Source organism: Mustela nivalis, assembly GCF_964662115.1.
Source record: "Mustela nivalis genome assembly, chromosome: 8".
NCBI classification, from domain to species: domain Eukaryota; kingdom Metazoa; phylum Chordata; class Mammalia; order Carnivora; family Mustelidae; genus Mustela; species Mustela nivalis.
In genome coordinates, this window is record NC_139027.1 from 136,397,972 (window position 1) to 136,421,426 (window position 23,455).

At 42.9% G+C, this 23,455-nt stretch overlaps 1 protein-coding gene across 1 annotated transcript in view; it reads left to right on the forward strand.

Moving 5' to 3' along the window:
* Positions 1-23,455, forward strand: part of DOK5 (docking protein 5) — a 349,205-nt gene that overhangs the window by 89,301 nt on the left and 236,449 nt on the right. The window contains exon 2 of the mRNA XM_082745606.1: positions 4,550-4,626. Within this exon, the coding sequence (XP_082601732.1) occupies positions 4,550-4,626 (77 nt within the window). The remainder of the gene's footprint in view (positions 1-4,549; positions 4,627-23,455) is intronic.

A 23,455-nucleotide genomic window follows, 5' to 3' on the forward strand; every position in this document is an offset into this window, starting at 1 on the left:
AGTAGGGAAATGGTTGAGAGAGTTCAAAGGTTCTAAGTTAAAGTTCTAAGGTGATTAAGTTCTGAAGATTTAATGTACAGCATGGTGGCTATAGTTAAATAACTGTATTGTACATTTGAAAGTTCCTAAGAGAGTAGATTTTTTAAAAAAAGATTTTATTTAATTGAGAGACAGAGAGCATGAGAGAGAGATCATAGGCCGGGGGGACACATAGAGGGAGAAGCAGACTCCTTGCTAAGCAGGGAGCCCAGTGTGAGACTCGATCCCAGGACCCTGGGATCATGAGCTGAAGGAGGACACTGAACTGACTGAGCCACCCAGGCGCCCTAAGAGAGCAGATCTTAAAAGTTCTTATTGTAAGAAAAAATTGTAACTATGTGGGGGGGGGGTAGATGTGCAATGAAACTTACTGTGGTGACCATTTTGTGATACATTCTTGTATCAAGTCATGTTCTACAGCTAAAACAAATGCGATGTTATTTGGCAATCATGTATCTGTAAACTAGAAAGAAAAAGAACCAGTCTGGAGACTGGGTCAGAAAGACACTGTTAGCAGGCAGGAGGTGAAGAGAAAGACCAGCGAGGAAACTGTGTCAGCAGTTCTGGAGAAATGAGGGTGCCCAGACCAAGCGCGGCATCGGAGATGGCGAGAGGTGATCGGACTCACTATGTCTGACCCCAGAGCTGACAAGAGTTCCTTTGGATTCTGTGTGTACTGCTTCAGGAAGGAGGAACCAGGGAGAGCTCCAGTTCTTGGCCTGACCCACTGAAGGCAAGAGCTGTCCTTTCCCTAAAGATGGAAGGCTGCAGGAGGAAGTGGTTCCATTTCCATTTTGGACCAGTTGAGTTGGAGGGGACTATTCGTTATCCCAGCGGAGATGCCAAGTAGGTAGTTGGGTATCTGGCAGCATCACGAATTTGCGAGGTCTGGCCTAGGGATATGAATTTGGAAGTGATCAGCACGTCTGATATTTAAATCTAAATATCATCTGATGTCTGATATTTAAGCTATGAGACTGGATGCGATCCCTACAGGCGTGCGTGTGCAGAGAGAAGCAGGAGGTCTCAGAAGTGACTTTGTGACGAGCTCAGTGGAAGTGGGATGCATAAGCCAACGTGGATGAGTCATAACAGAAACGAGCGCATCTCTCCAAAAAATGGCAACTCAGAGAAATAGCCCTAGATATGTAGTTCATGCAAGCAACACCGTAGAGTTGTTTAGAACTTGAAATGTGGCTTCTTCTAGGTCCAGGGTGGAAGTGGGGACCTGGTGAAGAAGAGCACCGGGAGAGGCGAGAGTAACCACAGGTGCGCCATATTTGTTCACTCATTACGTATGCCTCCCCCCCAGCATAAACAATTTAAGGGCCTAGTATGTGTCGGGCATTAATCGCTAATGTTGGGCACTTGCAGAGTTTTGCCACCCACCATCAATTTCTTCTTTCTGGCCATCTCAATTTCCTTCTAGGCATTACTGTTCCCAGATGTGGGCCGCCCTACAGAGGCAGTGAGCCCACAAATCTGTATGACACGGGTACTGCCAAGAGGCCAGGCGTGTGACCTAGGCTGGGCTAACTAGACTCGATACCAGCATTTTGGCCTTTCAACAATGAAAGAAGAAATGACTAGTGACCCAAGAGAGTCGAATTCAAGTCATCATCGCAAGCCACACATATAACTTTGAATTTTCTAATAGCTACCAAAACAAGGTAAGAAGAAACAGGTCTAGCTAATTTTAAGTCTATATCGTATTTGACTTCATATCTCCAAAATATCATCGTGTAAATATTATAAAAATTATTTGCAAAATTTTACATTATTTTCCTTGTACGGAGTCTTTGGAATTGGATACGTGCTGTACATTTACGGTGCAACTCTTTTCGGACCCGCAATATTTCAGCACTCGATTGCCACATGTGGGGTGTCACTGTGTTGCAGAGGGTGGGATCCGAGTTCATTCATTTTGGCAGCAGCTCACTAAGCAGACGGAACCTTCTGCAGGCTCTCAGCAGCAGGGCTTGCTTCCTGACCCTTCAGAGCTTCCTCAGTCTTTGGGAAGTCCGCTCCGCCGTGTCCTCCGTCCCGAGAGGAGCAAGTCAGTACGTTTCCAGCAGCCTGGAATGCAGTTTCTTTGCTTAGGTTGCTAGAGTAATTTCTTCTTACTTACACTCAAAGAAACCTCACTGCTCTATCCCTTTGTTGGAAAACAAAGAAGGATGTGTGCTGGATCCAGACTTTTCACAAGGGTGGAGTCAAGAGGATCACACCTTCAAGAAGGATAATGTCAGTCTGCATGGGTTTGGATGGAAAAAAAAAATCTCCAAAATAGAGCTTTGGGTGAAAAGGCAAAGATGCAGAAAATGTGTATTGCCTGGTTCTCTTTGTATAATTTCTTCAAAAACCATGCATGTGTGTATATACACACATAAAATTATTACATGGAAAGGAACAAACTTGCAGAACAGGGTGACCTTTAGAGAACATGGGTGGGCAGTGGGGGACATGTAGGTTATGGGCAGAATTATGCCCCCATTATCGTGTGTTGAAGTCCTAACCCCCAGTACCTCAGAAAGTGACCATGTTTGGAAAGGGGTCTTTGAGGAGGTAATTAAGTTAAAATGACATCGCTTGAGTGACCCGTTATCCAACATGACTGCTCTCCTTGCAAGAGTCTGAGATTTGGATGTACTACACACGATAAAAGAGAGAGAAGGCATTGTAAAGACACAGGAAGGAGATGGCCATCTCCAAGCCAAGAAGACAGGCCCAGAGCAGACTCTTCTCTCATGGCCCTAGAAGAGCCCAGCCCTGCCAGCACCTGAATCTTGGACTTCTAGTTTCTCTGTAACTGTAAGAAAATAAATTTCTCTTGTGGAAACCATCTCGTCTGTGACCCTCTGCTGTGGCAGCCCCGGAAAACTCATACCAGGAAGTAGTTAAAAGAGAGGTGGACTTCTACTTACTTTAACAGTTTCTGTTCTAATATTTTTACATGTACTTCAACATAAATATAAAAAATGGAAATATTACAAAAAGAAGACTCAGGGTCCTCCCTTACCTTCCTGTGTGTCTCTGCTTCCTTCTCTGTAAACATTCCCTTCTTGAAATTTCACCACACATAAAGCAAACTCCTAGGACCCTTACATCTCCAAAGGAAGGTAGAACTTATGACTTAACTCTTCCTTGTTCAGTTAATGTACCTGCCTGTCTTTTTAACTGTGGGCACACCATGATGTCCTTTGGAATGATTATGGAGACATCTTTGTTTGGTTTCACTCTCTGTTCTCTTGTCAAGTTCGTTATCATACCTTTATGACGTTCCTCATCTGGAACTATGCAAGTTACAGGTCCTTGCTTGTAGGTAACAGAATGTATACCTTATAGTCTTAAGCATAAAAAAACCAATTCATTGAAGGCAAGAAGGGACCTAACAGGTTCCAAGGAGAAGCTCTAGAAACAGGTTTGGGAAAAACAAAAAAACAAAAAACAAGAAGGAATAAACTTCATGGGGGGAGGGGAGTCATAGCCAGAACTGATGGGCTCTTACTTGAGGATGCCACCAGTGAAGTTAATCAGCTATGCTTGTTTGTTTTGTTTTGTTTTGTTTCTGAATCCTTTTCTTTAGGATTCTATACTCAAAGGAAAAAAAGTTTAATGAGCTTAAGTTGCCTCATAGGCCCATCCCTTAATCAGGAAAGGCAAGGCACTCTCCCCAGCAGGGAAAGTGCTCACTTGTAAGGCAGATCCAATGTGCTTTTGCCAGAAAAAAGGGATTCTAAGTAGCGAAAATAACATATTTCTTGGATGATAATTGATTTATTTGTTTATTCCACACCAGGGGCCATGTTCTGCAGGAAGATCTTTCCTATAGCATCATCTCCCAAAGGGCAGAGTTGGATTTACAATTTTCTTATACAACATCCAAGATGATGAGTGATTGATAGGTGTCTAGTGTTATAATGTGAAGTAAATTCTATTACATTGTGCCTAGATAGCTTTATTTATGGTTGTTGTAAGGGTTCCTTCTCTAGGTTTTGCCTCTTACTAGAAAGTTGGTCTCCCCTTTCAAGGTAGTGATCACTGTGTTGACCAGACCTTACCTCATTTTTTTAGGTAATTGAAAAAATCTATCCAACACCCTCATCAGTTGGCGGGGGTGGGAGGTGAGGGGGATGGGAAGTAGACCCTTAAAATCCTTGCTTTCATCCGTGTATTTACAGACCCAGGGACGGTTTGAGTTAATCTCTTTAGGAAACAAATTTTAGAAACATTTCTTAAAGTTTAGAATTAAGTTATTCAAAGGTATGTATAATTATGGCCTAAACAATCGATTTCATTAACTCCAGTAGCATATTACATGGATTTGGGCTATGATTATGAAATCACGGTTTTATTTTTTCCTAATTAAATATTGAAGTTTAGGTCTAGATTTTAATCCTACTCCCCAGAGTAACTTTGGTTGAGATTTTGTGATGCAGTGGAAACAACGTGAGCTCCTGACCTTGGGCGGACCAGCGAACACTCCATGTAAAGCCACTTCTCCTTCCAGGTGCGGAATCCATACAAAAGGGGAATTGCAGGGTGCGGGCCTTCTGGAAGAGAACACGTGAGCAAAACTCAACAAAAGTAAGTGCTTTTTCATTCGTGCTTCTTTAAAAAAATTTTTTTTTATTCTTTTTTAATTTAAGTGTAATTAATATACGATGTTACATTAGGTTCAGGTGTACAACATAGCGATTTGACAGCATTATACATTACTCACTGCTCACCACGGTCAGTGTAGTCCCCATCTGTCCCATGCAGTGTATTTTCATGTCCCTGCTGTATTTTCATGTCTGTGACTTACTTATTTGAGTAGCTGTACTAGATGTGGCTATACTAGAAGAGAAAGGGGCAAGGCAGTTAGTTGCAGGCTAATGATCTGAATTGGGATCTGAATTCAAATCTGAAATCTACCCTATTCTAGCCACACGACTGCAGGTAAGTTTCTTAAATTCACAGAGCCTTCATTTCTTCATCTGTAAAATGGGGCTAAGCTATCTATTTCTTACTGTGATCTTTAGGGTCAGATGAAACACTTGAGGTGTCCATTTCCAGTGCATCATGAGTACTCAATAAGTTGTAACCACTATGATTTGGCAACTAACATTTTACGTGACTAACTCATTTCCCTACTATAACCCATTTAAAGCAGCTTAATGATTACTGGTTAATGTATGTAGGTCTGTTTGGTTTGTATGAATACAACTAGTTGCGACCAGAAAGCAGAACAAATCCTATAGCTCACAATTTCCTAAGATGCTTCTAGAACACTAGCCAGCCATACAGTGTAACAAAATGGGTCATCAGGAATATATTTTCTGTTCAAACAGATTTGGGTAAACCTTAATAAAAGTCAAACTGCTGTTTATTGCAGGACTTTTCAGAGCCTTTAATATACTATCATGCATTGTGACTTTCCAGAGGCAAATAGTACAGACAAATTTCCTAACTTACTTGACCAAAAATAAAATAAAATAAAAACACATTAACATGAAGTTAGTAGATTCAGAAAACACTGAGAAGAAGGGATGCCATAGCCGTGTTCCCAGCCACTTGCCAAGTGGCATACGAGGTGTTCACTGCAGACGATCCAACTTGCCTAGAGCGGCCATTGGGAATGTAATCTAGTTCCTCTTGAAAGCAGAAATTCCCCCCCCCCAAATTGAGTTGTAGCCTATGAGGGAGAAACAAATTGCCACCCCACTGTTCACACTTCTGCTCTGTCTGTAAATGTTAGGAACTACCGTAAAACGACATTTGAGTTCCTGCGGCAATAAATACACAAATACAGATTTTCTCCAAATGTGGCTAGGGCATCACCCCCCGCCCCCCCTTTTACCACCTCAGAGTCCCTAAACAGGTTTGAATCTGTTGACAAAGCTTTTTAAAGCCATCTAGCTGACTTTCTCTTTCATATGCTAGCAATCTGTTCACTCCATTCCCAGGGACCTCAGATGGAGCTCTCTCTCTTTCCTCCTCTCTCTCTCTCCCTCTGCCTCCTTCCTTTCCTGGCTCTCCCTTTCTCCCCCTTTCTTATTTCTTGGCAGACTTGCCCCTGGATAGACAAATGGTAACTCCTTCTTTTACTGGCACTCAAGCACCAGAATTTAGTCACTCCCACTCTATGCCGTTGGCTAAGTAATTACTTGGAATTTGTTACCGCGGTTTAACTCTGTTCTCCACCTACCATTGATACCAGAGGAGTTTTACCTGCAAAAGAATGAGGTCCTATTCTCTATGCACAAAATGTTCTGGTTTTCCCCAGACTTCTGTGCCCGAGTGAATCTCAGGCAAAAAAAGAAAGTTCTGCACATCCATCAACATTGAGAAGGCCGTGACGTCCCTATCTAGAGCTGAAGCTGGAGATTGAACATGAAAGGGAAAAAAAATCTTGTGGCAAATAAGGAATTGCATGAAGCTGGCACTCAAGGTTGAGGAGGACCATTTTCTAAGGTTTACGTGATGCTGCTTGGGCAAGATTTTCTTTAGCCTCTTGTACAATCTTTAAATTAAATGATACTATGCACACTTTCAGGATCCTAATGGCAATAGGCACAAAGGTGAGATATAGTCATGACTTCATACTTGTGGGGGCAGCAATTAGAGCTTTGCAAAATTGAGGCAGAATTGGGGAACACTGTCGTCAGGATTGATGATGTAAAGTAGATTCTGCACCATAATGTGAGTATCTGTTTGTGCTCCCACTCGTGTACTTCTAGGACCTGGAGGCTTGTGGGCACACAGTAAGGGCCCAATAACTGCTTATTTAAGGAAAAAAAAAATCTTCAAAGTGGTGACTTCCACCATCTATCTATGGTCCCCTCTATCTATGGAGTTGAACTCATGGCTAAGTTACATCATGACTAAGAGGCATGGCATTATACTTAACACTGGCCTTGGAGACAGAGGGCCTTGAGGGTTAAGGGCAGGGTCAGCCCTGTCCCATCTGTGTGGCTTTGTGCAAGTTACCGAGTCTAAACCTCACCCTCCTCATCTCTGCGGTGGAGACGGTGGTCCCTGAGACACCTTCAGAGCAAAGATGGGTTAAGACAAGGTATGTCAAACCTTTGACTGCACCTGGCTTATTGGAAGCCTTCACTAAATATTAATATGTTGAAGATAAACTTGGTATCATATCAGTTCAAAAAGAGTAGGTCTTCAGGTAGAGTAGTATAGAACTAGACGCTAGGCAGTATAAATTTTATGTACTATATACTATATATACTAACTTATAAATGCAGGCACTGGGTCCAAAATCAGATGTGGTGCTACATGGCACTGTCCCTCATCCTCAGCCCTACCCAGCACCGTGGGAAACACCAGGACCACAGTTGATCAGGCATCCCATAGAGGGTCATATAAATAATCACTTCAAAAGGTTGCTATGGGTCAGTGATTTTCAACCAGGGAGAGGTTTGCCCCTCACCCCGACCCCAAGAACACTCAGCAGTATCTGGAGTCCTTTTTGGTTGTCCCAGCTGTGGGGATGGGGACGACAGAGTGCGCTCTGGGCTTCTGATGGGGAGGGGGGCCAGGAATGAGAACGATCAGTAGCGTCCAAACTTGAGAGCTTGGGTTTTAAAACCATGTGACCTTTTAAAGACTCCATCAGAGTCAACACTTCTCAAGGATAAATGATTTATAAAATTATTTTCAGAGTATGGAAAAGGGTTCAGTCGAGTGGTTCAGGTTGGCTGTGAGAACTGGGAAGCGAGATGGTTCTGGGGAGCCCAGATCTGTTACACTTCTGGGGCCCACTGGCTGGGCAGCAGGGCCAATGCGGAGAGGTGCGGCTTTATGAAAATATGCCTTGAGCAAATATTCTGCTTGGGAATATTTATAATAAGTCATTTAAAAATACTCGAATGCACTGACTAGCAACAAAGATCCTGATTAACCCAGATTCCACTAAAAATAGGAAGAGCCCATTGCATTTAGGCAGAGTTATTTCATTAGTGGGTGAGGCAGGCAGAGAAAATAAATTCTAGGGAATAACAATACTAACAACAACAACAACTCTCCTTTGTCAAGCTTGGGCACCGTGTTGCATGCTGTGGTGAAGAGTGGGATGAGGAGAAACTTTGGGTCTGGAGTCCTACCTCAGCCCTATCACCTACCAGCTGCGGGAGTCTGGGACACTTATTTCTTCCTTTCTGTTGCTTATGGTTTTGTCTGTAAAATGGGAACTGGAGCAATATGTGCCTCATGGGATTGCGGTGAGAATTCGAAAGAATAAAGTCTCCGGGACACCCAGCACAGTGACTGACACATAGGCTTCTAGGAAAGGTGAAGTAATTCTCTTTGGAATAATCCTTCCAAAAACTGTGGAGATCTGTCAAGACGAGAACATTGAGAAGCGGGAAAACTGTCAGAAAGAGATGAAGAGAGGTGTCTGAATTCCCGCCAGCAGTGAGTCGCCAAGCTGGGTGAAATTCCGGAGCCCACCGGGGATCCCTCGACGGGGAGGGCCGTCCGGCGCGCCTCAGGACACAGCACTTGCCTGTCGAGGAAAGCTGTCCTCCGCGGTCTCTCCAGTGAAGGACATTTTAAGCTGATTTTGCCCTCCGTCCCCCTGCCGCCGCTGTGCCGTCCCAAGAATGGGTTCTCAGGTCCCCGGCGGGAGCATTAGATCATTCAAATAACGTAAATGGTGGGTTTCACACTTGGAAAGATGCCCTTGGAGAAATAGTGAGAGGTGTGCCAGTGTTGAGTGTGTATGTGTACATGTTTGAGTGTCCATGTGTGTATGTACTTCTGTGTGTGCCTGTATGTGTGTGTATGTGGCATGGGTGTGCCTGTGTGAATGTGTGTCTGTGTGTACCTGTGTGTGCCTGTGTGTGAGTGTGTACGCACCCGTGTGTGCCTCTTTGTGTATGTGTGTGTATGAGTGTGTATGGGCTTGTGCTTCTGTGGGTATGTGTATGTGCCTGTGTGTGACTGTGTGTGTTTGTACCACTGTGTGTGTCTTCCTGTGTGTGCCCTCGTGTGTATATGTGTGCCTGTGCCCCTGTGTGTGAGTATACCTGTGTGTGGTTGTGTTTATGTGTCGGCATATATGAAGGTGTGTATATGGGTATGTGAGTGTGTGTGTGTGTGTGTGTGTGCCTGTGGGTGTGTGCTCTGGTCGCAGAGCTGAAGCTGCCTTCACCACACAGTCACCCTGACGAATGCAATGGCATTTGTCGAGGCTGACATTGGAGTCATGGGAATAGCTTGGGGCTGGGCTGCTCCTAATTATATTTAATTGCACAGCCTGGATTTGACAGTGAGTTTGGTTTGAAATGGGTGATGTGAAGGCTTGACAGTGTCTTCCCAGCTTGACAGGACTGGGGTGGAAGCAGTAGCTGATGAGCGTGGCCCCACCAACAGCCCTCATGGCCGGCTGGGGGAACCTCCGTGAATGCCCCAGGGTTCAAAGTCACAGTGGCGCTGAGCTGTGGCAGCCACGCACTCAGGCCTCTGCCGACCCCTCTTGCCTTCATTGCTTATGCTTTTTTGTTGTTTTTTAAAGATTTTTATTTATTTATTTGACAGACAGAGATCACAAGTAGGCAGAGAGGCAGGCAGAGAGAGAGGAGGAAGCAGGCTCCCTGCTGAGCAGAGAGCCCAATGCAGGGGCTCCATCCCAGGACCCTGAGATCATGACCTGAGCCGAAGGCAGAGGCTTTAACCCACTGAGCCACCCCGGCGCCCCTGCTTATGCTTATTTACCACTTGATTTTTTTTTCTGGCTTATTTTTTGGCCCAGTCATCTGGTGATGGGTGAATTGAGGAAATAGATACCAGAAACGACTCCAGTTGTGACATTTGTCAGCGTCCTCCCCAGGCCAGGACTCCAACTGCATCATTTGGTGTAATTGTCTACACTCAGCACAGCTGGGGTCCCTCACCAGCAACCATTCTTTACATGCTCTGATACCAGAAATTTTTCTCAGGCTCACCCTGGTTTTAAAATATTTTGTTGACTGTTCCCCTTGCTGTACAGAAGCTTCTTCTCTTGATGAAGTCCCAGAAGTCCCTTTTCGTTTTTGTTTCCCCTGCCTTTGGAGACGTGTTTTGAAAGAAGTTGCTCTGGCCCATGTTGAAGAGGTTACGGCTTATGTTCTTCTCCAGGATTTGGATGGATTCCTATCCCACGTTGATGTCTTCCATCCATTTAGAGTTTATCTATGGTGTAAGAGAGTGGTCGGGTTTTATTCTTCGACACGTGGCTCTGTAGTTCTCCCAGCACCATTTATTGAAGAGATTGTCTTTTTTCCATTGGATATTTTTTTCCTGCTTTGTTGAGGATTAGTTGACCATAAAGTTGTGGGTCCATATCTGGGCTCTCTATTCGGTTCCACTGGTGTATGTGTCTGTTTTTGTGCCAGTACCATGCTGTCTTGATGAGGACAGCTTTGTAATAGAGCTTGAAATCAGGCAACGTGTTGCCTCCCAGCTTTGTTTGTCTTTTTCAACATTTCCTTTGCGATTCAGAGGTCTTTTCTGGTTCCAAACAAAATTCAAGATTATTTGTTCCAAACAAAGAGGCAGCGCATGGAATGGGAGAAGATATTTGCAAATAACACTTACAGATGAAGGGGTAATATCCGCGATCTATAAAGAACTTCTCAACTCAACACCCGAAACACAGATAATTAAGTCAAAAAATGGGCAGAAGACATGAGCAGACCCTTCTCCAAAGAGGACATACAAATTGCTAATAGACACACATGGAAAAGTGTTCATCCTCATGAGCCATCAGGGAGATTCAAATCAAAACCACACTGAGATACCACCTTCCACCAATTCGAATGGCAAAAATCGATGAGGCAAGAAACAGCAAGTGTAGGAAAAGTTGTGGAGAAAGGGGAACCCTCTTACACTGTTGGTGGGAAGGCACATTGGTGCAGCCACTTTGGAAAAAGGTGTGGAGGTTCCTCAAAAAAGAAAAGAGAAAAAAAATAGAAAATTTGGGGTGAGGTGAGAACAAGAGGAGGGTTCTGAGCCGAGAAGTGACACGGTGTGCCTGGTGTTTTAATCAGATCACTCAGGCTGCTGAGTGGGGATCGGACTGCGTGGAGGGGAGGGTCAGAGCTGGGAGACCAGTGAGGAGGCCACTGTGAACCCTCACAGAGGCAGGATAGCAGGTTGGACCCGGGGAGGGGCGCTGGAAGTGTGGCCTACGGTCAGAACTGGGTATGTCTGCAGGTGGAAGCTGCAAGGTTTACAAAGTACCTAATATCTTTCAGGAAGGTATTAGTTTTAAAACAATTACAGCATACCAGTTCACAACAGTGAGCTTTAAGAATACATCTGTTACATAGTTGCCTGAAAGCATCAAGATGAATAGCAGTAGGATAGTAAAATTCCCCAGTTATAAAAATGCACACACACACACAAATACTATTTTCATTTTTTAAGAAAATTTAAATGTATCAAATTAGAACAGTCATTTCCTCTGAGAATGGAGGTTGCAGTTGGGCATAGGAGTGAAGTTTTGGTTAGTTTCTGCAGGATTGTTGTTGTTGTTGTTTCCCAGGGGGCATTCCATTCATTGCTTTTCATTATTCTTTTATTAAAGGAGAAGGGGAAATATTCAGAAGAGGAAAATAATTCATATTCTCGAGCTTTTAAAGACCTTTCAATAAAGACCTTAACTAGGGGCGCCTGGGTGGCTCAATGGGTTAAAGCCTCTGCCTTCGGCTCAGGTCATGATCCCGGAGTCCTGGGATCAAGCCCCACATCGGGCTCTCTGCTCAGCAGGGAGCCTGCTTCCTCCTCTCTCTCTGCCTGCCTCTCTGCCTAGTTGTGATCTCTGTCAAATAAATAAATAAAATCTTAAAAAAAAAAAAAAAAGACCTTAACTAGTCCCACACCCCACCCATCAGGCATTTGTGTTCAGAAAGGTCATTGTCAAGGTTTGTTTCAGAATTTGGTTTCCTGCTGCCAAATTTAGGATGTTTGGGGAAACACGATCTTTTCCCCTCTTCTGTGGCCACTGAGAACAAAATTGGGTGCTGTTGACTTGCAGTTAGAGTCTCCTCCTTGAGGGGAGCAAATTCTAATAACTCTTCACCCAATAGAGTCAGAATTGGGGTGGAAGATGAAATACTTTCAGGCACTCAGAAATTGCCCTTCTAGTATGTTGAGGGTCATGTGAAATGAAATTGCTCTTTCTCGGGTGTATTTACATCTTCCGGTTTACATGTTCCATCCTCCAAGGATTCACGGAGCTCGCAGTGACAGCCCATCAGTGGATTAATGCAGTGTGACTAAGAAGAGATCGTTGGGGGGCCCTTGGGTGGCTCAGTCGGGTAAGCGTCTGCCTTTAGCTCAGGTCATGATCTTGGGGTCTTGGGATGCAGCCCCATGTCGGGCTTCCTGCTCAGTGCCTCTCCCTCTGCTCATGCTCTCTCCCTCCCTCAAATAAATAAATAAATAAATAAAATCTTAACAGCAACAATAAGAAGAGATGGTTGTGTCAAAGACCTAATCTTTCAACTCTGATCAGATCTCCTGTAATATCCTGCCCATCCGGAGAAGATAGGCATTTGAGGAAGAAGAGAGTTTTACAATTTCAGGGAAATCTATAATATCCAAAGGCACATCTGGGCCTTATATTTGACTTTTTCTAAATATGAAATTAACAAAAATAGCTGCAATCTTACTACACACAGCTCTCAGTCAAGGATGATCTGTATAATGGAAGTTGTCATATTTATCAGGACTAGCAACAGTTACCATATAATTATTTGCCAACTCGGAGTCCACTGTGACTGACTCGTTTTTTAAAATGTGTGAAATCAGACATTTCAGAGACTGTCAAAAAATGCCACCACTCTAAATTTTCTTTCGCTTAAGGGCACTAGTGACAAGGCATGGTGCCACATATGGATTTCTTTGAGTTTGGAAGTCTGCCATCAGCAAGGATAGGGCCACCCATGGATTTGCTGCTGCTGTATCAGATTGGGGGAAAAATTGAATTATAAAGAACATTGTTCACAGGTTGTAACTTCCATTGAAATGGTGACTGCTTAGAATTTGTCATTGTTGAAGTCCTTCTACTTTTTTTTTTTTTTAAGGCACTTGCCATTTTTACAGATTGAAACATCAAAGAGCATGAATTAGCTGCAAGAGGACATTAACCACACTGGTATTCCCCAAAGGGGTTGATGCCAGAGAAGAGTTTAGATGCATGGTTCTCAACCCAGTACGGTTTTTCCCACTCAGGGAAGACATGGCAATGTCTGGAGACATTTTTGCTTATCACAACTTGGGCAAGGTGGTCCATTGGAATCTAGGTAAGGGATAGTGCTAACCATCTCCCAATGCATATGATGGCCCACCTGTAACACAGAGGTGTCCTTCCCCGTGTGTCCTTTTGATCCTGAATTTATCATAGATACCAGAGATGTGTAGGCATGCCCATTCACGTAGCTAACTTAAGGCCGAATAATAAAGTACTGTGTTGATGGACTTGGGCTTCCACAATAAAATATCATAGACCGAGTAGCTGAACTAGCAGAAATTTATTCCTTATAGTTCTGGAGGCTGGAAGCCTGACACCAGAATCCCAGTATGGCTGGATACTGGTGCGAGCTCTCCTGCTGGCTGGTTGATGGCTGCCTTCTTGCTGGGTGGTCACTCAGACTTTCCAAGGTGTGTGCACTCAGAAAGGGAGACAGAGATGGCAACCCTCTGGTATCTCTTCTTATCAGGGCACTAATTCCATCATGAGGACCCCATCCTCATGGCTTCATCCACCTCTAATTAACCCCTTAAAGGCCCCATCTACAAATATCTTCACATTGAGGATTAGGGCTCTGCTATGGTCTGAATTGTTTGTGTCTCTCCCGCCCCCCCCCCATTCCCCTGTGAAATCCTAACCCATAAAGGTGATGATATTATTAAGTGGTACCTTAGGGAATTGACTAGGTCATAAGGGTCGAGCCCTCATGAGTGGGATTGTTCTCCTTATAAAAGAGACCCCACAGTGCTCCTTAGCCCTACCCAGGGAGCATAAATGGGTTCTAATCAAGGGCATCCCCTATCTCCTGAGTAAGAAGCCTGCACAATGTGATCATCTGGATTTTGGAGAAATTACAGATTACTAATTCAACTGTACTCTTCATTCCTGCTTTTTTTTTTTTTTTTTTTTTTTTTTTTTTTTTTTAGTAGAGAACATGTGCTGTAGTTATCTTGTTCCCACCGATAAAAAGTGTGCTATTTTCCAAAGAACAGAGGACAGTTTTACTCCTCAGTAGAGGAATGATGTGCTCTGGGTTGCAGTTTGTAAAGGTCTTTCTGATTTCTCTGTGGGGAAAGATTCACTCTTGTGTAATCAAGAGTGAACGTGCTGAGAAGTCCAAAGACTCTTGCCACAGTCCAGATCAGAAATGATGACAGGGGCCACCGTAGAGATGGAGAGAGGCAGGGATTTCCGAGATACATTTACAGATCAACATGACTGATAATAGAAAGGAATCAAGAACTCCATGACTGGCAGGTGGATAGAAGTTTCATTCAACAAGATGGCAAAGTCTGGGGGAGGAAACGACCTTGAGTGTACCTGTGATGAAGGGCAGGGTAAGGGCTCGAATCAGAAACTCTGCATTCGATACACTAAGTGGAAGATAGTAGTTGAATGTCAAGTAGTCGTCAGGTGTACAGATGTGTCTGGAGGTCAGAGGAGGGCTGTAGGTAGGAGACTAGTATTTGAGCATTGTAGCACGTACACAATATTTAGGAATATGGCTTGGATAAGACCTTCCTAGTTAGAAAGCTAAAGAAGAGGGCTGATGGCGAATTCCTAAGGCACTGCCCTGTTTGGAGGTCAGGTAGAGAAAGAAGTTGAGAAAGAAGCCCGAGAGAGGTAGCAAGAAAACAGATGTGAAGAATGGAGAATGTCTTGGAAGGATAGAATGGGCACCTCTGTCAACTGCTACTGAAGGACAGAGAAGCGTCCAGAATCTTAGCAACATGGGCATCTTCAGTGAACTTGATCACACAATTTCTGTGGTGTCTTAGAGCAGGAGCCCAGGTCAGCATTATTTGAAGATGAAATGAGATGTGAGGAAAATTTGCTTCAAAGTTAACACTTGTCTTCTGTTATCCATCAGCATCCTAGACTTTCTTGTATCAGTGATATTTGAGACTTACGGACTTGCAACACTAATAATCAAATTTAAATTTGTTCAGCTGATTTTGTATGTGTAGGACACATCCTGGTAAATACCTTTCAGTTGTTCATTTATCCTTTTTTTTTTTTTTCTCAACAAATATGTATGACATCTGTTGCACAGGTTTCATGGTGGGTGCTTAGGGTTCCAGAGGTAGATGAGACATATAACTTCCCTACCCTTTTGGTCATTGTCTTAGATAAGACAAAAGAAAAAAAAAATCAACCAACAAATAGCTGTTTAAGTTGAACAAGCTCCTTGGAGGAAGCAAACATGGTGCCTGCATCGTGAACATTGGGTGGGGCCATTTTGGTTGGGTTGGTTTACAGAAGGGCCATCTGAGGAGGTGACATTTTAGGTGGAAACACGAATGATGCAAAGATCCACCACGCTGGCCGATGGAGCATAGCTTTGCAAAAGGCCCAGCCCAGCAGGGCCAAGAGTCTGCAAATACCTTGAGTGCGTGAGAGCTACCATATTGTGGGAAGCAGAGCGCACAGGGGGCAGGCATATGGTGGGGCTGGACAAGTATGCAAGGGCTAGAATATGCAGGGATTTATGGACTTACACCGAAGATCTTTCCAAAGTTGCCTTCCTGACTATGTCTTTGAAAAAGCGTTCTGTGATCAGACAGAACTGTTTCCCAGCACAGTATTTCTAGACAGCATCTTAGTAATTTATATTTAAAAAAATCTTAAGACACATGCATACTTTAGTAATTCCATTTCTAGGAATTTATGTTAAGGAAGTAACTTTCCATATGCATGCCTTTTTGTCTAGAAGAAAATTTGCTTGTATCTCTGCAATTCCTTGAATTCTGCGCTGAAAGCCAATAGATTTTATGACGTGCAATTTATACCTCATGAGAGCTGATTTTTTTTAAAAAAAGAATGATATGACAAAATATTAAAAATAATGTCATGTTCATCAATATGAGAATGGCTAATATGTTCTGATCCATCCACACACTCCAATTATACAATCGTAACTATTGCTGGTAGTTACTTTACTGACATGCAAAATATCTACGATATTTAGTAGTAGATAAAAATGAGTCAAACACAGTAAATATAATTTTATTTTAATTTATATTATAAAGATATGGTGTCTGGGTAGCTTGGTGTCTGCCTTTGGCTCAGGTCATGATCTCAGGGTCCTGGGATAGAGCCCCCCACTGGGCTTCCTGCTCGCCAGGAAGCCTGTTTCTCCCTCTCCCACTCCCCCTGCTTGTGTTCCCTCTCTCACTGTGTTTCTATCAACTAAATAAATAAAATCTTAAAATCAATCAATCAATTAATGAGAGAAATAAACATATCCTATAGATATACATAAAAAAAACAATATTAAAAGTCATTTTTCCTGAGTGTTGGGATTATGGGTAATTTTTACTCATTTCATTATGTTTTCCTTTGTTATCCCACATTTTTTGCTCCGACCATGAAGGACTTTGTGATTGGAAAAAAACACTAAAGTTATCACCATGTTTAAGCAAGACAAACGTTAACAGCCAACAGAAAAAGATCTTTTCATGATTAAGAACTAGAGCCTCGGGACATCTCTGGAGACCACTGAATCCAGCCCCCACCTCATTTCGGAAGAAATGAACATTAGAATTAACATCAGCTGTGGTGACCAACTGTTTTAGAAAACAGGCCAGATGGTGCTCATTGTCCCTCTCTGGTGTGCTTGGAGGGGGTATTATTGGCCTTCTTAGAGCAGCAATTACAGAACATCTTTGCAGCTAGGTCATTCCAATTACCTTCTAGCAAAGGTGCAAGATATTTTAAAAATTTCTCACTATCCCACAGTTTGTCTTTGACATACAGAATGCATTTGTCCAAAGGAGGTCTTGTTTATGTCTTGAATTTTTCTTAAATAGGATGCATTGAATTATGCAACCACGTCCTTCCTCATTTGAGTGGCTGATCGTGCGGGCAGTAGAGCCTGATTATGAGCCTGCAGTTTGCACAGGCGAATCTTGTGATTACATATGTCCACAGACAGTTTAGCTTCATGGTCGATGGCACAATTAGGATAGATGAGTAACGAAAGTTGCATTGCAAGGCAAATAGCATTTCCAAAGTTTCCTAAGAAACAGGTGTACTGAAGGGGCACCACACGTTCAGACTTTTAATTGGCCAAACGTGAATACTTATTTTTATTTTTAGAGCCAAATGGAAAAGTCCATAGCAAAGACCTTACTCCAATATGTATGACCTTGCATTTTTATTGTAAAGCTAAAAACAATACCCAAGCCAATGTAGACTAGTAGTCTTTCCTCAATGTTTCATCTTCCCTGCATTATTCGTGTTGGAGATTGTCTCTGCCACACATGTTCTGAATATTGGAGACCTGGAGATGCTAAGCAGCTAACACTCAACATGTTTCTTTAATTTTTTTTAAAAAGATTCATTTATTTACTTATTTGACAGAGATCACAAGTAGGCAGAGAGGCAGGCAGAGAGAGAGAGGAGGAAGCAGGCTCCCCGCTGAGCAGAGAGTTCGATGCGGGGCTCAATCCCAGGACCCTGGGATCTTGACCCGAGCCGAAGGCAGAGGCCCTAACCCACTCAGCCACCCAGGCGCCCCTTGACATGGTTTTTGATGGGCAACTGTTCAACAGGTATGTTTCAAACACCTACCTCGTAAAATGGTTCTAGGCATTCAAGTTCAGGGCATGCTTCCTAAATCCTGAAATTCAGTGTAACATAGATGAAAGGATTAAGAGTTAAATCTCAGTTCATCTCTAAAGGAAGTTTCAGGCCATCTTGCAAATGTGTGGGTATTGCAATACAGTGGATTCACGTCTTCGCTGGGAGTCCTGTTCTCGGGTCCGTGCTCAGGGGGAAATCACATTTCTCAAAGCACAGTTTCTCTCTTCTCTAGGATTCTGCAAATCTACCTGTGGACAGGCTTGGGGCTTTCCTTCCATGACTCCTAACATCCTAGAGACTTCTTGTTCGTTCCACTTTAATTTCTCCCTTCCTCCAGCCGAAAGAAGTATTTTCTAGGAGTACCTGGGTGGCTCCGTCCATGGAGTGTCCAACTTTCGGTTTTGTGGGATTGGGCCCCACATCCAGCTCCACACCGATGGTGGAGCCTGGTTAAGATTCTCTCTCCTTCTCTCTCAGCCTCTCCCCACCTCTCTCTCTCTGGGGGGGTGGGTATTTTCTGCTCTGCTGGGTAGAGAGGCAGACCTTTTACTTATCATTTATTTCCCCAAATTTGTTGGCCCTGCTCGGAGTCTTTACTGTTCTCCCAAGGGCTTCCCTCTGGAAATTCCCAAACAGGGAAGAGATCATTTTCTCTGCTCTCTGCTGCCACATACCTTCCCTGAGCAGTGATAGCAAACCACCCGGCTCAATGATCGCCACAGTGGGGGCCCAGGAGGGCTGGGCAGGTGGCCGAGGAAATCCGTCCGGCTTGGGGCACCTGGGTGGCTCAGTGGGTTAAGCCTCTGCCTTGGGCTCAGGTCATGATCCCAGGGTCCTGGGATGGAGCCCCACATCGGGCTTTCTGCTCTGCAGGGAGCCTGCTTCCTCCTCTCTCTCTGCCTGCCTCTCTGCCTACTTGTGATCTCTGTCAGATAAATAAGGAAAAAATCTTAAAAAAAAAAAAAAGTCCGGCTTTTACTTATACTTAGGTTTACGCATGTAGGAATGGATCTTTACCAATAATTATGACAGAAATCAACTTCGGCATCTTCACCCAGTTCTTATGCATGGCAGTCAGCCCTCTAGCCCTCCACGCGTGGCAAAGGGAGGCCGAGGTAGGGAAGAGCGGAAGTCCTCAGAGTGTGGGTAGCAGTGAATGCAGATTTCATGCACACTGTGAAGTGATTTCTAGACAACGCGACGCGGTTTTCACCCTCACAAAATTGCGAATGACCGAATAAGAGTCTTGCAAAGAAAATATAGACTGACAATAGCAAATGATTGTGTAAGCATAAACCCGTACCAAGAAAATGCCAGCGCTCTTCCTCTCCTACCTCTAGGATCTATAATTCCCCACCATATTTCAAGGTTAAGTGAAATCTGTTGGAAACTGTCCCACCCTCTCTCCCCAGGATGTTGGGTGTGAGGGGAGTTTAGACTGTCCATTCAGGATAATGGTGATGTTTTAACCGTGAAAAGCCATGTGCTTTTTAAGAGAAACTTGTAGGAAAGGCCTTTTAAAAATGAATCTGGGGGTGGGCGGTTAAGATTTTAAAAATAAAAACAAAAACATGGAGACAGAATTTCTAACACGTGAAAAAATATTTCTGAGGAAGATATTTGTTCGGTTTGTGAACCTAACAAAATTTAAAAAATGAAAAGATAAAATCTGCTATTCATTTAAAATCTGTTATTCATTTTAAAAATGAAAAGATATCTGCTACTTAATTTATGGAACTGGTGAACTGATTTTCAAGAAATCAGGATTTTTAAAAAAATTTATTTGAATTGGCAGTTGGACTTGAAAACGAGCACCAACATCTAGGATAAATGGCTACTAGTGTCCTTCTGTTTGGATCCACGCATCTTTTTTTCTTTTTAATTTAATTTATTTATTTGAGAGAGAGAGAGTGTGAGAGAGAGAGCATGAGCAGGGGGAATAGGAGAGGGAGAAGCAGACTCCCCACTGAGCAGGAGCCCGAAGCAGGTCTTGATCGTGGGACTCTGGGATCATGAGCTGAGCCAAAGGCAGACACTTAACTGACTGAGCCACCCAGGAGCCTCTCCGTGTATGTTTCTGAGATGTCTTTGTAATGCTTGACTGACATGGAAAACCAGCATTTAGCTTGGAATCATACTTTTAAATCATTGTTCTGTATGCATTTTATTTATTTATTTATTTTAAAAAAGATTTTATTTATTTATTTGACAGGGAGAGATCACAAGTAGGCAGAGAGGCAGATAAAGAGAGAGGAGGAAGCAGGCTTCTGGCTGAGCAGAGAGCCCGATGCGGGGCTCGATCTCAGGACTCTGGGATCCTGACCTGAGCCGAAGGCAGAGGCTTTAACCCACTGAGCCACCCAGGTGCCCCTCTGTATGCATTTAAAAAAAAAATAATAAAACGTATATTTATACTAATTTTTAGGGAACAAAAGAGGTGTTTTACCACGAATATATGAAATTAAATTTACAACTATTAAGATGTTCAGTTCTTTAAAAAGTTCTATTTATAAAAGTCTATTTTTAATTCAGGTGGTACACCATACATAATATAGTGTAGTATGTATTAAAAATATAGAATAAATTATTATACACGTACTGAAACGTAATCACAATTTTTAACTGGGAGGAATGCATGGATATTTACTTTTTAATGGGCGTTGGGCTTGGAAACCAATGACATAGTAATTACATTTGAAGAAGGGTCAAGGTAGTAAGCAAACGTTCTGATAAGGTAGAGAAGAGAGCACTTAATATTTCTCAGCTTCTCATACACACCTGCCCTTAAAGGATTTGCAAATTTAAGGCAACACTTAGTCCCCTACCAGCTTGCGCATTCCAGAGCCTGGACCGAGGGAGGGGCGCCCTATTGCCCTGGTCCTCCCCTTTGTGCCCACGGCCATCATTGCTTTTGCTCAGACAGGTCACACCGCTTGGACTGTCACCCTCCCCTGATCTAAACTAACCTACAAAGTCCTCCTTGACCTTTTCTGGTGGAAATAAGATTCTGCTTCTTCTGAAATCCCAGAGCAGGGATTCATGGACTGGGTCGGTCTGATGTCTCGTGATGATCATGGTAGCTATTTGAAAACTTGGTTTCCTCTGCCTTTCCCTCAAAGAGCCTGATTCAAGGGAATTCAGGAAAGGGCGTTGCTTGGGAATCTGTGTTTCTGGAAAGTCTCCAGCCGGTTCGAGTGGTCAGCGATGCTCAGAAATCAATATTCAAGAGATTGTTTATTGGATACATAGCACATACCCCTTTGTGGTATCTGCTACCTTTTTAGAAATTAGCTCGTCTTTCTAATTAGCTTGTAAATAATTCAGAATCAGAGATTATTATTGTTACTGTTTTACCCTAGTGAGTAAGTCAGACATCATTTATTTATTATATAGTAAGGATTGATAGATGGATCTGAGTGCACTACACTCTTTAGAATGACTCTGTGAAACCTTGCAAAATATTGAGGGAATTAATGGAATCCTATGGAAAAAGTGGTGACAGCAATAATTGAACCACTTGTATGCCAATAGGTCGGTTATAGTTTTCATTCTCAAATTTTTATTAAAAAAAAGGTGTTTCTGCCATACCTCGGTGTGTTTCTTCCAAAGTAAATGATCTTTTAAAAACTTAAAAACCATTTCTACAAATTTCTCTCCAGTTATCTCTAACCAAATAACATTCAAAGTATTTTCTTTTTAATGAGGGGAGCTGTGAATCAGAAAACAAATATGCAGAAACCTATTAACAGGCCAGTAATTTAGAATGAAAAGAAAGAAATTTTCTACTACTGAAAGAGAGCTCTAATTTACATGCAAATGTGTGGAGGAAATAAAGGTTTGCTGGAATTTATTTTTAATAGATACCAGATCTAGATAAGAGACAAGAGGTAAAAATTGATGGCCTCACAAACCCACTGCTGGTTAGAACTGCAAAGAAATGGGGCAGTGTCCTTAAGGATGAACTATTTTAATAATAATCTTGCCACTTGAGAAAAATTATTAATTCATCTAATTAACATTAGTATGTAAATTATTCATTACTGCAACTATCAGAATAAAATTAGAATTTCCAGGTTCATAAATTGTCCATGCTTCTGTCTTCTCTAGTATGAGAGATGCTGCATTTTGGAAGAACAGCAACTACTTTAATGAAATATAATTACAGATGGTGGAAAAATAAGAGCACAGAGTGTTATTATAAACCTGCTCTTAGCAAACAACTATGTTCAGTTATTTTGGCATTAATAGAGGACTAGGCTCATTGGTTATTTATTTGTGCTTTTTAAAAAGTTTCCCTCGTGTAGTGGTAATTAGCTGGTGGTTTTGATACTTGTTAATTAGCAATGTTTTTTCCTTTCATAAAGTGGACTCTGCTAGCCCTCTTTCCCCCAGAAGCTCAAGATCCAGCATTCATTATGGAAACCAGATGAATGAGATCAAAAAATTTCTCATCTCTTTTCTTCCTCACTTTGGCATCACCCTGCTTTATCCATTGACAGCTTTAGATTTTGCTCTCAGTTTAGGAAGAAGCCCATTGGCAAAGCAGTATTTATGAAAGCCTGTAGCAGCTAAGGGACGGCGACCCGACCTGGGAATAATTTTCCCTGAAAATCTCTTGCTGCAAAGCAAGTTCACCTGTCATGGCATGGGAAAGGGTAGCCCACAGAGGGGTTCCCAACCTGATTATCTCAAACCAGAGAATCAATTCATTCTTATTCTTGGAAGAGCACAATACTTGTTTCGACAAAATAAGCTTGAGAAATGTTATGTATCAGGCCCGTGATACATCCTGTGTGCATTATCAAGTAGGTCCTTTGTTCTGGTATCTTCAGCTCATGCTATGCTCTTACTCAGAACCCTTCCTGACATCATAATCCTTTGAGAATCAAACCCAAAGTCCCCATCATGACCTTCAACACAGATAAGAGGGTTTCCTCCTTGTCTTTCACCTCTGGTGTTCCATGCAAGATTTTCCTGTGCTCGATGCCAGCCACAGCGGTCTTTTTTTTTTTCTGGCCTTTAAACGCAACAAGCTTGTCCTTGTTTTAGAATTTGTGATCTTTGGTTTTTCTGCCTGGAGCGATGCTCTCCCTCCTGATCTTTCTATGGCTGCCTCTTTTTTAAAATCCAGCTCTTACCTGAAATATCACTTCTTAGAGAGAGATGTGGTCCTAGCAAAATCTTTGCTTGTCTCTCTAAAGAAGCTACTGTGGAGCTCTGTCTTAGTGGTCCTCAACCCTGATCACATGTCATCTGCCATGCTTGGTAGAGATTACCCTCTACCCAGGGTTTCTGATTCAGGGGAGTCTGGGATGAGGCACAAGAATTAGCATTTCTAAGAAGTTCCTAACTGTAAGGTTTTACAGGCGAGATACACGGGATACCAGGCGAGATAGGCACAAGGCAAGGTTTCTTAAAGGCGTCCTGGGGTGAGGTTCCGAGACTCAGGAGAGGAGAGTCAGGGAAGTTGCGCCCAGGAAGGGGTTGAGTGGGCTTTTATTGGGCCAAGGCAGGGAGGGGGCTCATAACCATATTTGGTAAGGTTAGAGGTTGGGGGTTGGAAGGTCCCAAAGTGGCTGGTTTCTGTTTCTCACGTAA